Source organism: Pan paniscus, chromosome 18 (genome assembly GCF_029289425.2).
Source record: "Pan paniscus chromosome 18, NHGRI_mPanPan1-v2.0_pri, whole genome shotgun sequence".
Lineage (NCBI taxonomy): Eukaryota > Metazoa > Chordata > Mammalia > Primates > Hominidae > Pan > Pan paniscus.
The window spans coordinates 812,190-828,049 of record NC_073267.2 but is presented as its reverse complement, the minus strand read 5'-3'; the positions used below and the strand labels follow the sequence as shown (position 1 = coordinate 828,049).

The 15,860-nt window shown below is 64.2% G+C and overlaps 1 protein-coding gene across 4 annotated transcripts; it reads right to left on the bottom strand.

Moving 5' to 3' along the window:
- Nucleotides 1-1,455: 1,455 nt before the first annotated feature.
- On the bottom strand, nt 1,456-15,712 carry PIGQ (phosphatidylinositol glycan anchor biosynthesis class Q). Of its 4 annotated transcripts, none has more exons than XM_008960907.6 (11): nt 15,573-15,681; nt 10,448-11,145; nt 9,241-9,372; nt 8,953-9,073; nt 6,706-6,832; nt 6,273-6,426; nt 6,017-6,128; nt 5,317-5,397; nt 4,608-4,722; nt 3,260-3,321; nt 1,456-2,687 (listed from the first exon to the last, which is right to left on the bottom strand). In XM_008960907.6, the coding sequence occupies exons 2-11, from the start codon at nt 11,134-11,136 to the stop codon at nt 2,535-2,537; spliced, it is 1,746 nt and encodes a 581-aa protein (XP_008959155.3). In that variant the 5' UTR covers nt 11,137-11,145; nt 15,573-15,681; the 3' UTR covers nt 1,456-2,534. The 4 variants fall into 4 exon arrangements, with proteins under 4 accessions (XP_008959155.3, XP_034807427.3, XP_063453967.1 ...); XM_034951536.3 differs by lacking the exon at nt 15,573-15,681 and adding an exon at nt 15,275-15,442; XM_063597897.1 differs by lacking the exon at nt 5,317-5,397 and having other exon boundaries at nt 15,573-15,712.
- Nucleotides 15,713-15,860: the final 148 nt, after the last annotated feature.

Here is a 15,860-nt window from a genome sequence, read left to right as displayed (position 1 = left end):
TGGTCCTGGGCAGGCCTTGCAAAAGCTCCAGCCCATTGCCCTGTCTGGGTCGGCAAGGCAGGGGGGACCAGAACTCTGGTGGAGGGATGAGGGGCACCCCACAGGTGTAGGCCGTCTCCAGGCAGGGGCTGTGCAGCAAGGACAGACGGAGCCTGGAGGTGCAGGCGGCACCTCTTGGTGGCTGCGAGTGGCTGGGGTGATGGTGTTCCATTGGCCAGCTCTGGCGCCAAACCTGGCTGGCCCTCGGGATAGGCAGTCAGCCCAGTGCCCAGCAGAGGGGGTGACCACTGCCAGGCACGACCCATGACATGGCCATCACAGAGCAGTGGACTGAGCTGTGTCAAGACCCTCACCTGGTGGAAGCCCCAGGAAGCGTGGCAGCCCAGTGGGCAGCTGGGGGGAGTGGGAGGTACAGGTTGGGGGTGTTGGTGGACCCCGTGGGCAGCTGGGGGGAGCGGGAGGTACAGGTTGGGGGTGTTGGTGGACCCCGTGGGCAGCTGGGGGGAGCGGGAGGTACAGGTTGGGGGTGTTGGTGGACCCCGTGGGCAGCTGGGGGGAGCGGGAGGTACAGGTTGGGGGTGTTGGTGGGCCCCGTGGGCAGCTGGGGGGAGCGGGAGGTACAGGTTGGGGGTGTTGGTGGGCCCCGTGGGCAGCTGGGGGGAGCGGGAGGTACAGGTTGGGGGTGTTGGTGGACTCGGTGGGCAGCTGGAGGGGGAGTTGGGGGTACAGGTGGAAAGGGTGGGGGGCGAGGTGGGCAGCTTTGGGGGACAGGGGACACAGGTGGGAGGGGTGGCAGGCCAGATGGGCAGCTGGTAGGAGCAGGGTAGGCCAGGTAGGCAACTGGAGGGGGAGTGGGGGAGAGTACAGATGGGAGGGGTGGTGGGCCAGGTGGGCAGCTGGGGGGAGGTGGGGGACACAGGTAGGGGGTTGGTGGGCCCTGAGTGCCTCTGGTTGCCTGGAAGTCCAAGTTGGATGGAGGCCTGTACACTTCGGGCTGGGAACGGGCTGTGGGGCCCGCCAGCTGGGCCCCCAGCACTGCAGGCGACAGAGACCATTCCTAGCAGCTGTGGCAGTCGCAGGCTCTACTGGGCCAGGACCCATGAGGGGCCCACCCCACATGGAGTCCACAGATTCAGAGCAGGAGCTGCTCGCCCCACCCCTGGAGGCCTACACCCCTGCACCATCTATGTCGAGGCAAGGCCACGACCCCAGGGTGGGCGGACCCCAGGGTGGGCGGACCCCAGGGTGGGCGGCCCGGGTTCACCTGCCTACACCAAAGTCCTCAAGGTCCTGTGAGCCCGTCCCATCAGCCATCGTCAGGGCTTCCAGCAGGAGGCCGGTGTAGACTCTGCAGGGCAGACCCACGTGAGGCAGCCCAAGTCCCTCGAGTAGCGTCCACACCCCCACCCCAGAGCTTCCCTGGACCCGCGCTGCACATGGACCCGGGGCCGAGCCTGCGCTCCAAACACGGGGCAGGTTTTATTGTCACAGCAGCTGACGGCTTCCCCGGTGCTGGGTTGCCAGGGAGTCCCAGGCAGTCCTGGTGCTGCTGAGATGGGCGCTGCCTCCTCCCACCCACAGCGCGTCATCCCCTCACCAGCCGCACCTGCAGGTTCCCCTCCTGAAGCGGACTCGGGCTCACAGGGAACACCCGCACCCAGACCGTGCCGTCTGGCAGACACTTTCGGCCTCAGTGCCACGGCCCCCTCCCCAGGCCGCTCACACCCCTGGGGGGCCACAGAGGTGTCTGCACAGCAGGGCTCCCTCCTTCCCTGGGAGGCCCATGAAGGGAGACAGATTTGGCCCCAGGGCCTGCTGCTACAGGGGCACCATGGACGAATAGGTATGGCTGGGTCAGTGGGCGGGCCCTTGACACTGAGGCTGCTCCCGCCCCCACAGCAGCCTGGCGATGCCCACAGCCTGCTGATGGCTTCTTCACAAAGCGACCTCTGCAGGGAACGTCCGCAAATAAACCCCGTGTGGTTCAGGGAGTGAGGGCCCGGGCCCGCTGGGGACGGGGGTCAGCGACTGCTTCAATCCCCCAGATGCAGGGTGCTGTTCGGCTGAGGGAGCTAGAGGGTGCCTGGGACTGGGGGGTTCATCCTGGGAAGGTCCCTCCACCCCCACAGCCAGGGCAGAGCCACTGGGGAGCCCCCAGGGAGACCAGCCCTCCACCTGGGGCTGCTGTGGTGGACGGACCCTCTGGACCTGGGTACGCAGGGTGGGCATGGGGCAGTGCTCTGGACACCTGGGGCTGCTGTGCTCGCCACCATGGTGACCGCAGCAGGTGGGAAGCGGGTCCCAAGGCAGGCAGTGCCAGTGATGGAGTGCGGCCAGCCTGGCTGGCCACCCCCACATCTGCTCACTCCCAATGACCTCCAAGCCCAAGGTGTGATAGCAGGGCCTGCGGTGTTCAGGAGCACACAGCAGCGTCCACAAAGCACGGGACACGCGCCAGCTGAGCTGGTGCCACCCTGGCAGAGCAGATGGCTGGCCGTGGCCGTGTGGTGGTGCCGGGCGAGCCAGCAGTTCCCTCAGTCCTGCTTGTCCCCTCTCTGCCTCCAGGGGTAGATGAGCTCCCCAAGGAACAGCTTGCGGCACAGGGCGCCCCAGGAGTGCTTGGGGTGGCAGCCACAGCTGGGGAGGCGGTAGGTGTGCACCACGCGGCTGTAGGGCAGTGGGTTTATCTGGAAGGACAAGGGCAGAGGTCAGTGGGGTGGTCTGAGCTCCAACCCCGTCTGCAGAGAGAGGGTGGGGACGGGCAGTTGTGAGGCAGGGCTAGTGCTGTCTCAGACATTCCCTCACCTGTGGGACAAGCCAGTCCCAGTTCCCAGGGAGGCAGGTGAGCCTGCAGCCAGAAGGGAGCGCTGGGGGGAGGCAGAAGCTGCATCTCCCCTCGGGGCTGCCCAACTCTGAGGGGCCGTGCCGCAGGGACACACGCCCCACCCCAGGACTCACTCAGTCGGTTCTGTTCCACCCAGAACTTGAGCCCTGTGGGGCCCAGGGCAGCCCCAGCCAGCCAAGGGCGCCTCCGACACAGGCAGAATGGGCCCCATCCACAGGACCACACCAGTGTCCTCAGGCCCTGGGGGTAAGGGGGAGGGGGTCCCGCGTGGGCCTTGCCCCTCAGCTCCACTGGGCCCTCCCTGTACCTCATCGCAGACTGGCGTGGTGCCACCCAGACACTACACCCAGCTGACCCCACTGTCCCAGAACAGGGGCAGCAGCATAGGGGCGTCCTGGCCACAAGGGGCCTCACCTGCATCAGGAGGCGGAGGGGCCTGCCGGCCTCGTGCTGGAGGACACGGAACTTCACGCCAGCTGCAAGGATAGCAAGGGGCTTATGAGGGAGGACGCGTGGGGGCTGGCCCCACACATGGGCAGAGGCTGGAGGTACCTTCCTCTCTGAGGGGCACCCGGGTGCTGCTGGCCGTGGCCACCCACGAAGCTCTCCCTGCTCCCTCCGTCCCCCAGCTCCTGGAGCTGGCTGCCAGGCCAGCATCAAAGCCTCCTGCAGCCAGGCACAGTGGCTCACGCCTGTAATCCCAGCATTTCGGGAGGTGGGCGGATCATGAGGTCAGGAGTTCAAGACCAGCCTGGCCAACATGGTGAAACCCCATACGTACTAAAAATACAAAAATTAGCCGGGTGTGATGGCGTGTGCCTGTAATCTCAGCTACTTGGGAGGCTGAGGCAGGAGAATCGCTTCAACCAGGGAGGCGAAGGTTGCAGTGAGCCGAGATCACACCATTGCACTCCAGCCTGGGCAAAAAGAGCAAGACTCCATCTCAAAAAAAAAAAAAAAAAAAAAAAAAGCCGGGCACGGTGACTCGTGCCTGTAATCCCAGCACTTTGGGAGGCTGAGGTGGGAGGATCACGATGTCAGGAGTTCGAGACCAGCCTGGCCAAAATGGTGAAACCCCCATCTCTACTAAAATACAAAAAATTAACTGGGCATGGTGGCACACGCCTGTAATCCTAGCTACTCGGGAGGCTGAGGCAGGAGAATCGCTTGAACCCAGGAGGCAGAGATTACAGTGAGCCGAGATTGCGCCATTGCACTCCAGCCTGGGCAACAAAGTGAGACTCCGTCTCAAACAAACAAAAAAAAGCCTCCTGCAGACTCCACTGAAAGAAGCCAAGTGTCCGGCAAGCAGGGAAGAGCCCCAGTGAGGGACGGGCGCAGGCTGTGCTGTTGAGTGGACGGGGTTTTCCGGCAGAGCGGACAGGGCACTTGCTGGATGGTGGCCGCCCTGCTGGCTCCTAGTGCCTCTGACTTTGCCGTGCTTGGCCCCTGGCCTGCAGTTCAGACTCCCAAGCCCAGAAAATCCCAAGGCAGAAGAACAAAGGCCTGTGGCCTCAGGTCTCCAGGGTTCTGAACCTGCGCGGCAGGTGAGTCTCTGAGTCTCTCCCCACCTCCCTGGAGGCAGCTGGTCCTGCAGACCTCTGGGACTAGGAGGCCCTGTCCTCCCTGCCTGCTTGCGCATGCATACCGCGGCTTCCAGGCTGGAGGCACAGTGGCCCATGCTGTCCTTGCTTCTGCAGGGCCCGCAGGTGTGGTTCCCCTCCACCTACCCAGGGCCAGCTGCCCAATACGCAGCACTTACCCGCCAGCCTGTAGGGCCGGCAGAGCCGAAGACCCAGTGAGTACAGTGGCAGGGAGTTGATGAGGTCCACGAGCAGATGGATCAGGCCCTGCACGGCGACCACCAGGAGCCGGAGCTGTGGCAGAGGAGCATTTAGGACCGGCCCGGCCAGATGTGCCTGGGGGCAGAGCAGCCCGACCCCATCCTGGGCCACGAGGAAGGGGGCCCAGAGGCTGCAGGGTCCTGGGGAGAGCAGGGACCCCACCCCGAGCAGGGCACGGAGCCTGCCATTGGGCCTTGCTCTGGAGAAAAGCTGGAGGCGGAGCACTCGGCCCTCTCACCAGGTCAGAGGTGCCTCCCCACAGCCTCACATGCAGAGGGGATCGAGGCCTGGGAATCAAGCAGGTGCTGGAGGTGGTTCTGCTCACCTCCCACTGTCTGCCCCAGTGCCAGGCACCAGGGGAGGCCTCTTGCGTGACCCCATCTGCCGTGGGGTCCTCCCACCACGCACCCAGCTGCGTGCTCCAGGGCAGTGAGGGGGTCTTACTGGCCAGGCTAGGGCCTCGCCCTCTCCAGGGCGCAGCACTCACTGCCCAGAGGGTCCTGAAAGGCCACCCACGTGGCCTGCAGCAGGAGACAGCCCGCCCCACAGCTGACTGCTCCCAGGCAGCGCTGGCAGAAGCCACACAGAGCACTGCAGCCAGGCCCAGCCTGTGGGTGCTCAGCTCACCAGGGTGAACACCAGGTAGTACAGGGCTGTGGTAGGCAGGAGGAAGAGCAGGATGGTGAAGAGCAGAGTCCCGATGAACAGCTGTAGGGAGGGGCCGGCACACCGGGCATCAGCAGGACCCCGTGCCCAGGGACAGCCCAGCACTGTGCCCTCCCCCATCCCGGAGCTGCAGTCGGGACCTTGCGGCTTCCTGAGGGAACTCGGGATGGCCTGCTCAGAAGCAGTCCCAGTAGCAGGAGGGCTGTCCACCCACACCCCACATACTAGGGGACTTGCAGGGAGACAGGTGGGGGCCAGACCACCCAAGATGGTGCGTGGCCACACAGTCACCAAGAACATGCTCTGGATGGCAGCATCCAGCGGCTGCAGCAAGAGTGAGCAGCAGACGGGCCGGGGCACCTCTACTCTCCGAGCCCGGGGCACCTCTACTCTCCGAGCCCGGGGCACCTCTAGGGCCTGTGCCTGCACCACCTTCGGGGCTGCGTGTCTGTCTCTTCTCTGTGGCCCAGGGAAGCTCTGCGCTACTTCAGAGCCCCACGTGCAGCCCACACCGCAGACTTATCTATTCCCATGGCCTGTGCGCGGCCTCAGCTGCAGGACGGGAGCAGGCTGCCCCCTTGTGGTGCCCAAGCACCGCGCTGGCCCAGCGGGCACAGGCCGGGGGCAGTCAGCCCCTCCAGCCACGAACCCTGCCCCATACCTGGTCCAGGTCATAGGAACAGGAGTCCACGCGCTGGCGCAGAACGTTCCACTTCTTCCCCCGGAACAGACGCCACAGTGAGGACAGGCCATGGATCTTCAGGCAGTACAGCCTACAGGACGCAGTGCTGTCAGGCCGCGCCCCGCCCCGCCCCCGCCCCACTCGCTTGCCCCGCCCTGCCCCGCCCCACTCGAACGCCCAGCCGGAGCCTCTGCACCTCCCAGGGGGCGGTGGGGAGGGGGAAGCCCACGCCCACCTGGCTCCATAGACGTAGAAGCAGTAGATGTGGAAGGTGAGGAGGGCGATGATGTCCGAGAGGAGGGACAGGGCCACCGTCAGGCCCAGGCAGGCCGAGAGGCCCACGTGCCAAAGGATGTGCTCCACGAAGGGGGACATGAGGTGGATGTAGCCTGGCAGGGTGGGGTAGGCCCTCAGGAGGCGCTCAGACCCCAGCCCTCGGCCCAGCACAACCCTCACACACACAGGACATGAGGTGCGTGTAGCCTGGCAGGGTGGGGTCAGCCCTCAGGAGGTGCCCAGGCCCCAGCCCTCAGCTGAGCACAGCAGGCCTCACACACACAGGACGCTGGGGAGCAGAGTTGGGGGCACAGGGGGCGGGGTCTGGCTGGGTCCCTACCCTCTTCAGCAAGCTCTGGGGTCCCTGGGGCCCCCGCCTGCCCTGCACTCACTGATCCACAGGTGGATGTGGTAGAGGAAGAAGCGGCCCAGCACCTGGTCCAGTGCACGGTTCATCTTGAGCCCGGCGGGAGCACCCATCAGCCACTGCAGCAGGTGCTGGAGCTCCTCGGCCACGTGCTGCAGGGACACAGGGGCCACACTGGGGCGGGGGCAGCCAGGCTCAGCACCTGCATCTCCCCAGGCTCTTTTGTGACGGGCTCCCGCCTTGGCCAGCCTTCCCTCCTCCAGGGTCTACCGCGTCCTAGCGTGGACAGCACACGGGCTCCCCTTCACAGATGGCTCCGGGATTGGGGTCTGAGGAGGCTGGTCTGGAGGCCTCTCTCTGCAGGCCTGGGTGACACGGCCGGGCCCACAGGGCATCCGCGTGGCCCCCTGCCTGCATCCACCTCTACCATCTTCCTCCCCTCTCACTACCTCGGCCACAGGACCCACTGGAGCCCTTGGCCCCAAACACGTGGACGCACTGAGGCCTGGCAGACCCTGATTCGGCTCCAGCCCTGCAGGGAAGCCCACAGCTGACACAGTCCCCTCCAGAGGCCCCACCCCATCGCAGAGGCTGGGGGCTGCCCGGGATGGCCACAGGTGAGCGAGACAGTGCCAAGCCCATCAGGGCCACAGCAACAAGGCAGGAGGACAGGTCCCCACAGGGAGGATGGCGTCAAGTTGAGGGCACAGGCACCCCCAAGAGCAAACAGGGAAGCAGGGTCTTGGCCGCCCAGGAAGAAACTCAGCATCCAGAGGCTGTGCCCCGGGGGGCAGACCCCAAGGGAGCCTCAGCCTCCCCACTAAGGAGACAGTGACACCTTGGCCCCCACTTGCCCACTGCGCAGGCTCCTTCCAAGCCTGGGCCAAGGCCTCAGCCACAGCAGGACTGGCAAGAAGGAGAAAAGAACACTTTTTTTTTTTTTTTCTGAGACGGAGTCTTGCTTTGTCGCCCAGGCTGGAGTGCAGTGGCTCAATCTCGGCTCACTGCAAGCTCTGCCTCCCGGGTTCATGCCATTCTCTTGCCTCAGCCTCCCAACTAGCTGGGACTATAGGTGCCCACCACCATACCTGGCTAATTTTTTGTATTTTTAGTAGAGACGGGATTTCACCGTGTTAGCCAGGATGGTCTCGATCTCCTGACCTCATGATCCGCCCGCCTTGGCCTCCCAAAGTGCTGGGATTACAGGCGTGAGCCACCACCCCCGGCTGAGAAAAGAACATTCTTTATAAATAGAGCTTATTTAATATTTAAAGGATAAGAGCTTGGCAGTGGGAAGAGACTTTCATTTTAAATTAAATATTTATATTTCTGAGCACTTTTGCAAAAGGGAGGTCTAGGACAAAGTAGGCCGGTGGCAGGTGCGGACGACCACAGGCAAAGCTGCCGAACCCCTTCCCCAGCCCCTCCCCTCCTTCCTTCTGGGCTAGAGCTCCCTGCACCCCCACAGCCACACAGACGTGCCTGATGCTGCCCCCAGAGGCCTGGCCTGGCCACAAGCAGGCCCAGTGCACACCTGCAGCCCACACAAGACCCACCCAGTCAGGCCTCAAGGAGGCCTCCACAGAGGCCCGAGGGTGGGCCAAAGAGTCAGGTACCACCCCCAGCAGGAAGACAAGCTCCTAATGGAAGAGACGGGGCTTTGGTGCTGAGGGAGGAAGACAGAGAAGCTGAAGGCCCAGAGGCAGCATGGAAATGCACTAGATCTGCAGAGGAGGGGGCTGCACCCGGCTGGAAACGGGGCACAGACCATGCAGGGAAGGTGGGAGATGGGAGACAAGCTGTGCCTCTGGCTCTCAGCACAGGAGTTATAGAATCAGCACAGGGGCAGGGCAGGAAGTCCTAGCTGGGCTGCACATGGGCATCCCTGGACAGGAAAGGTTTCATGACCCTGGCTCTGCAGAGGGCCCCAGAGAGCCAGGAGGGCAATGCTGATCTCAGGTAGGGGCCACAAGGGAGATACCACGACGCTGGGCCCACAGGGAGAGGCGGGCTCCCCAGAGCCTCAGCCCCGGCAGCTCCTGCACAAGGCCCCTTCAGAAGGAAAGGGGGGTGTACCTGCAAGGCCTGCCCTGCCCAGGCCCCAGCGCCCCTGGAGTTCCTGCTTCTGGTTCAGGGGAGGGCCGTGTCTCCAGAGCATGGAAAAGGTAGCACTGGCTTTGGGGGGCGGTGGCTCTGGCCCGGGAAGGCTCTGCTGCCCAGGAGGGGTCCCCACGCCCACCCAGGACACTGGGCTCCACCCCAGTCCACTCACGTCAGCCACAGGAACGAGGGCGTCGGCCAGATGCCCGATGCGGCTTCTCCCGTGGAGCCAGGACAGCAGCATGAGGCCCAGGGCCACGTCCAGCAGCACAGAGGCCACCGTGTTGGCCTTCCTGGAAGGGAGGTCCGGCCCGGCCGGCATGAGGGTGGCCAGCACAGCCTGGGGCCGCAGGAGGAGGCCTGCCTGCCTGGCCGGAGGGGTCAGTGTGGTGCAGAGGGGGATGGAGAAGGGGCCAGAGGGCACGCACCCAGCCCTGCAGAGACCAGGGCAGGCCCACACCTCGTCAGCTGGGCAGGGTTCTCCGCCTTCCGTGTACTGAAGATGAGCGTGAGGTGCTCCAGCCGGTGCCGGAGCTGTTCGCACGTGGAGAGCTTGCTCCCGAGGAAGGACAGGGGCCAGAGCTTGAACACTCTGCGTGGGAGCGGAGAGGAGTGATGTGTCCCTCTCCAGATCCTCCTCCCACCGTCCCCCACTGTGCAGGGGACCACAAACACCCAGGCCACACTCCTGAGCTCAGCAGGACAGGGGGCAGGTGGGAGGGGCCCTCGGTGGCCCAGGTGGTGGTAGGCAGCGCTCAACGCGCCCACCTCACAGTGCACGTGACTAACCCGGAGCCTGGCCTCCTTGCAGGTGCTGACCCCAGGCCACCTGGTCACCACATGCTCCCAGAGCCGGTGCCAAGAAGCGCCTGCGAGCCAGCAGCAACTCCCACGGGCCCAGGGCCTCGCCCCGCCGATGGGGCCCAGAAAGCTGCCCGGGGTCTCCTGGGCTGGCCTGGCTTCTCACCCCAGGCTTCCAGAGTATGCACCCCCGGGTCTAAGGCAGGGGGCAACTGTGGGTGACCCCTAGCTGCTCCCCATGGGGCGCCTCCGCCAGGCAGATGACGTCCCCTGTGGAAGGGGGCCCTCTGTTCTCAGCCACAGCTCAGGGCTACCCCCGTGCCCCTCAGGGCCCTTGGGCTTCAACTGACCCTTGGCCAGCAGCACCTGTGATTGTGGAGAGAAGCAGGGCCTGTAGACCACTCCCCCAGGCACACGGGGCCAGCAAGTGGATGACACCCCCACAGCCCATGAGCGCTGCAGTGTCCAGAGGCCTGCTGGGGGCACACGCAGGGCTACAGGGAGGCCAGCGGGCCTGTGTGCCCTCAGGAGCACCCCCAGGCAGCAGTAGTCATGTCTGTGCTCACCTTCTGATTTCTCTTTCAGGGACCTAAGCCACTGAGGTTCACCTTCTACACCTTCTGGGAGGGCCCCTGGCAATCCCTGAGGCTGCCCGGAGACCTGGCTCTACCCCAGGGGTGAGGGACACCCTCTGAGAGGCGAGGGTTGGGAGGGCAGGATGGGGCCAAAGCCCGGGCTGCAGGAGTGGGAGGGGGCCCGGGCCCAGGAAGAGCCCATCTGGGCCTCTGTGCCCACTGCAGACAAAGGGATGGGCCAGCACTCATGGGACCCCACTCTTTGCCACCTGCCTGTCCCGGGACACCTACCGGCAGGCACTGACAGCTGAGACCAGCGACAGCAGGCTGGCCAACAGCAGGCAAATGGGTCCTGAGGCTCGCCTGGCAAGCTCCGCGAGGATGCTGGCCTCCACGCCCTCCGACTGCCAGTGGCTCAGCCGCACGGGGCCCTCATCAAAGCGGTCACTGCGGAAGAGCACCTCACTGCGTGCTACCGTGTCGAAGACGGCAGCCAGGACCCCCGTGCTGGCAGTGGTGGCTCCAGCCTGGCGGTCGGGCAGGACGGTGGGCAGGTGTAGCTGTGACAGCAACACCTGGCGCTGGTCATAGAAGATGAGCATGACCTGGTCCTCACCGGGGGCACCGGGGGCAGTGGGCGCTTGCCGGCGGGTGGCCTCGCAGCTCCAGAACGTGCCGCCTCTCTCCCGGCACAGCCGCAGCCAGGGCTCATGGGGGAAGACAGCACCCAGGCTCTCCAGGAAGCGGCCCAGGCTCTCCTCGGGCTCCTGCCGGCAGTGGCACCAGGTGCCCAGCACGGCCACGCCCACCTGGCTGGCCTGCCGCACCTGGGCCAGGAGCTGCTTGACCTGGATGGGGATGAAGGGAAAGTGCAGGACCGCCAGGACCACGGCGCTGCTCTGCTCCGGCACCCACCGTCCCACCAGCAGCCCGCTGTCCGCCGAGACGCAGCACGTGGGGAAGAAGGCCTTGAGCACCATGCCGGGAGGCTGGAAGAGAAGAGGAGAGGCTCGGCTCAGAGCTGCTGCTGCCCCCCCACCGTGGGCTGCGGGATGTGGCACAGACGGCCTGACAGGTGCAGCCACAGGGCCCCAGGTCGGGGCACCTCAGCTTCAAGTTCGGTGGTGGACGCCGTAGGGCTCCTTGGCTGCCGCCTCGCGTGGGCCATGCTTCTCCAAGGGGCAGCCAGAGCGCTGGCCCCACGTCCACCCCAGGCCCAGCTCAGCCCCACCCGCACGAGGCAGGACGCACATGCAGCCACCAGGCCTGCCCTCCCATTTCCAGGCCGGCCCAGGGCACGGCCTCCTCGGCACCACCTGACACGGCTGTGGGGCCGGACCGAACTCCAGGCTTCTTATTTTTAAGAAACCTGATCAGAGAGGTGTGCTTAAAGGTGTAGCACGCGGAGAACTGTACAATCTCATTAGCAAGGTCACTCCAATTGAAACCTTGACAAACCATGATTCACATATTAAGCAAGAATAAAGATGAAAATGTAAAATGATGTGCTGCTGGGCTGCGGAAACTACCTCGTGCGCACGGCGGGCAGCCCCCCAGAAGGTCCCTGCCTCCCACAAGCCCCTCCCTGGGGGCAGGAAGGACCTGCCTCGTTGCTCAGGGAGCAGGCTCAGGGCACACAGGGCTTCGGCCTCCACTCTGACCCCCGCCCACGGTGGCACCCGGCAGTGCCTGGCCCTCCCTGACATCCCCACAGCCACCCCAGGGCAGGGCTCCCTCAGGGAGCATTTTCTCTCCGGGATACATTTCTCCAACCACATGGGTGCCTAGAAACAGGGAGAGAGAGGCTTACAGGTCCCGGAGGTGTGGAGGAACTGCATCCTGCACTCTCAGGCTGAGGGACACCAGCCTTCCGAGGTGGCCGTTGAGTAGGAAGCCACCCGAGCCACCGCGGTTCCCAGGCCCTGGGCCTCTCCTCCCCCTTTCTCACAGGCCCCTGCGGAGCCGTGCAGCCAGCTGGGGCTCCTCCTCCACTGATGCCTTCCCTGGCAGGGCCCCACAGGGCAGGAGGACTCCCTAGCGCTGGGGGCACTACTGGCCGGCTGGCTGGGCCGCTCGCCTTCCTCAGACACAGAAAGCCCCATCTCGCCTGCACGAAGAGTGGAGCGGCCACCCTGAGCAGACACCCCCCACGCTGGAGCCACACTTGAGGGAGGGACATAGCTTGGCCTGAGCCTGGGTCTGGAGGTCCCAGCGCCCACCACGCCCTTGGGGACGAGGGAACAGAGCGGGACGCCTGGAGGTCCCAGTGCCCACCACATCCTTAGGGACGAGGGGACAGAGCGGGACGCCTGGAGGTCTCAGAGCCCACCACATCCTTAGGGATGAGGGAACAGAGCAGGATGCACACGTCGGGGTGGTGTGACCTGTAAGTCCTCTCCCGAAGCTTGGAGGGGCTCTGGAAGAGGCCTCACACGGAAATGCCTGGGGCTTAAGAGGCCCCTGGTGCAGCTGCTCTCCTCCCCTGCAGGCAGCCCGCACTGGGGCTGGAGGATCCAGTCACTCAAGGCAGTGGGTTCTAGCTGAAAAGGGACCTTCTGGGTCAGGCTGCAGAACTCCCCAAATGCCCATTTCCTCAGTGGCCAGAGAGGGCAGGAGGCGGGTGGATGCCTGGAGGCCAGCTGACGTGAGGCACCAAGGACATCCTGAGAGGGACAAAGCGATTCTGCCTGCGAGGGGCCCAGCGTGTCTGGCTGTGTGACCACCATAGGGGACCACCCAGTACAGCCCACCTTTCACACCAGCTCAGCCCAGGGACCCATCACGCCCTGCTGGGGAAGAGCTTTCACAGGGACTAAGGAAAACCGCCCACAGATATCGTCGGAAAAGAAACACAATGGCTCTAACAGTAAACAGATGTTCTGGGGGGAGCTGGTTCTGCGGCGGGCTCACTTTGGGTAAATTCACCGAGCTACGTGCTCACGATCTGTGCGCTTTCTTTGTGTGTATTCTTTGTGCTTCATCTACAAAGTTTACCTTAAAAAAAAAAAGTGCCTTGTGTCTACCGAAGGAGATGGGAGGGCAGAAGCTGCTCTTCTCTGTCGAGTAGTGAGAGAAAACTCAACGTACTGTGGGGCAAACGCCCATCACACTCCCACCTCAGCCTCTGGGACGGTCGGCGGCACAAAGAAGCCTGCACTAGCAGCTGCTGGGATCACACAGCCAGAGGAAGATGAAAGAGAAGCGATCGATAGCAGAGGAGGTATGGGACGGGAGAAAGCAACGTGAGCATCTTTAAAGACTGAGGAAACACACACACACACACACACACGGGCGCCAGGCTAGCCCCACACACACACACACACACACACACACACAGGAGCGCCAGGCTAGCCAGACACACACACACAGGCGCCAGGCTAGCCAGACACACACACATACACACACACACACACACACACACGGGCACCAGGCTAGCCACGGGCACCAGGCTAGCCAGACACACACACACACAGGCTAGCCAGACACACACACACACACACACACACACACACACAGGCTAACCAGACACACACAGGCTAACCAGACACACACAGACACAGGCTAGCCAGACACACACACACACACACACACACAGGCTAACCAGACACACACAGGCTAACCAGACACACACAGACACAGGCTAGCCAGACACACACACACACACACACAGGCTAACCAGACACACACAGGCTAGCCAGACACACACACACACACACACACACACAAGGCTAGCCAGACACACACACACATACACACGGGCGCCAGGCTAGCCACGGGCGCCAGGCTAGCCACGGGTGCCAGGCTAGCCAGACACACACACACACACACACAGGCACCAGGCTAGCCACAGGTGCCAGGCTAGCCAGACACACACACACACACAGGCTAGCCACAGATGCCAGGCTAGCCAGACACACACACACACACAGGCTAGCCAGACACACACACACACGCTAGCCAGACACACACAGGCTAGCCAGACACACACACACAAGGCTAGCCCCCCCCCCCACACACACACACACGGGCACCAGGCTAGCCACGGGCACCAGGCTAGCCAGACACATACATACACACACACACACAGGCTAGCCAGACACACACACACAGGCTAGCCAGACACACACACACACACACGCACAGACAGACACACACACACACACACACACACATGGGCGCCAGGCTAGCCAGAAGAGCTTCCTCTGCTAAGAATGAGCCCGAGTGCTCTTGAGAAGCCATTCCCAGACCAGGCAGGTAGGGAGGTCGACCATCTAAAGTAGTAAGACTAAGACTTCCCTCTCCTCCCCGCGAATGAGGGAATGGTGGCACCCCAGCCCAGTTAGGACGGGCCAGGGCCATCTCTGGCTGAGCCGCCCCTCCCTGCCACCGCTCCACAAGAGCTCTGGAGAATTTGCGTTTCCCAGCGCCTTGTTTGAAAAATAAACACGAACCTGGCGCGGTGGCTCACGCCTGTAATCCCAGCACTTTGGGAGGCCGAGGCGGGCGGATCACTTGAGGTCAGGAGCTTAAGACCAGCCTCGATGGGGGTGAAACCAAGTCTCTACTAAAAATACAGAAATTAGCCGGGCGTGGTGGTGTGCACCTGTAATCCCAGCTACTGGGGAGGCTGAGGCAGGAGAATCGCTTGAACCCGGGAGGCAGCGGTTGCAGTGACCCGAGATCGCGCCATTGCAGTCCAGCCTGGGCGACAGAGCGAGACTCCGTCTCAAAATAAATAAATAATGAAAAACAAACACGAGTTCAGCCTGGGCAACATGGTGAGACCCCGTCTCCAAACAAACAAACAAACAAACAAACTTGCTTGCCTTCCTCAAGCAGGGCCTTCACCTCTCATTTGGGAAGAGCCTATGATTCCGTTTTTTGCCCTTTCCTGCAACCCGGGACAACTGCGAAGGGCCCACAGCCAGGCCCGGGGCGCCGACCGCCCTTGCACAGGGTCCACAGGGGCCCAGGTCGGCGCGGGCCCGGGGGCGGCCCCACTTCTCGGAGGAGGAAGCAGCGGCGCCGCGGGCGGGAGTGCGGAGCCCCCAGCCCAGGCCCGGAGCCGCAGGGGCGCTGCCCGAGGTCCCGCCGCGCGCCGCCCACCCCCCTGCTCACCGGGTGCTTCCGGGGCCGCGCGCTCGGGCGGCGGGGTCCGGATGGGGTTGGGGACCCCGATGGGCGGGCCCGGGTAGACAACGGCGCTCGCTGCCTCCAGCCCCGCCGCGGGACCCGAGCCCCACTTCCGCCGGCTCCGCGCGTTGCCGCGCGACGGTCCGGCCCCCAAAGGCGCCCGGGCTGCCCGCCCGCCCGGCCCGAGCGTTCCGCGGCGCAGCGTGCCCGCCCAGTCCCCACGCCCGGACCTCCCGAGCCTGCCCTCCGTGCCGCCAGCCCTGCGTCAGCTCAGTTTCCTCACCTGAGAAACAGACTGGATCTGGCCTTCGTGGAACTCGGACCCCGCCTGGCTCCCAGCCTCCCCAAGTGAACAGGTCCCCAGGCCCTGCGGGATTCCAGGAAGGCCCCAGCCCCAGCCCGGTCCCGCCCCCGTCACTCTGTTGTCTGCAGAGGGGCCGCCCCCAGATCCCCAAGGCCAGTGGTGCCGGGAATTTTGACCCCTGGTAGGACCAGCCCAGAGGCTGCCGCCAGCGATCGTCAGGAGAGAACACACAGGCGTCCAGCCCCTCCCGATCCCAGGAACAAGACA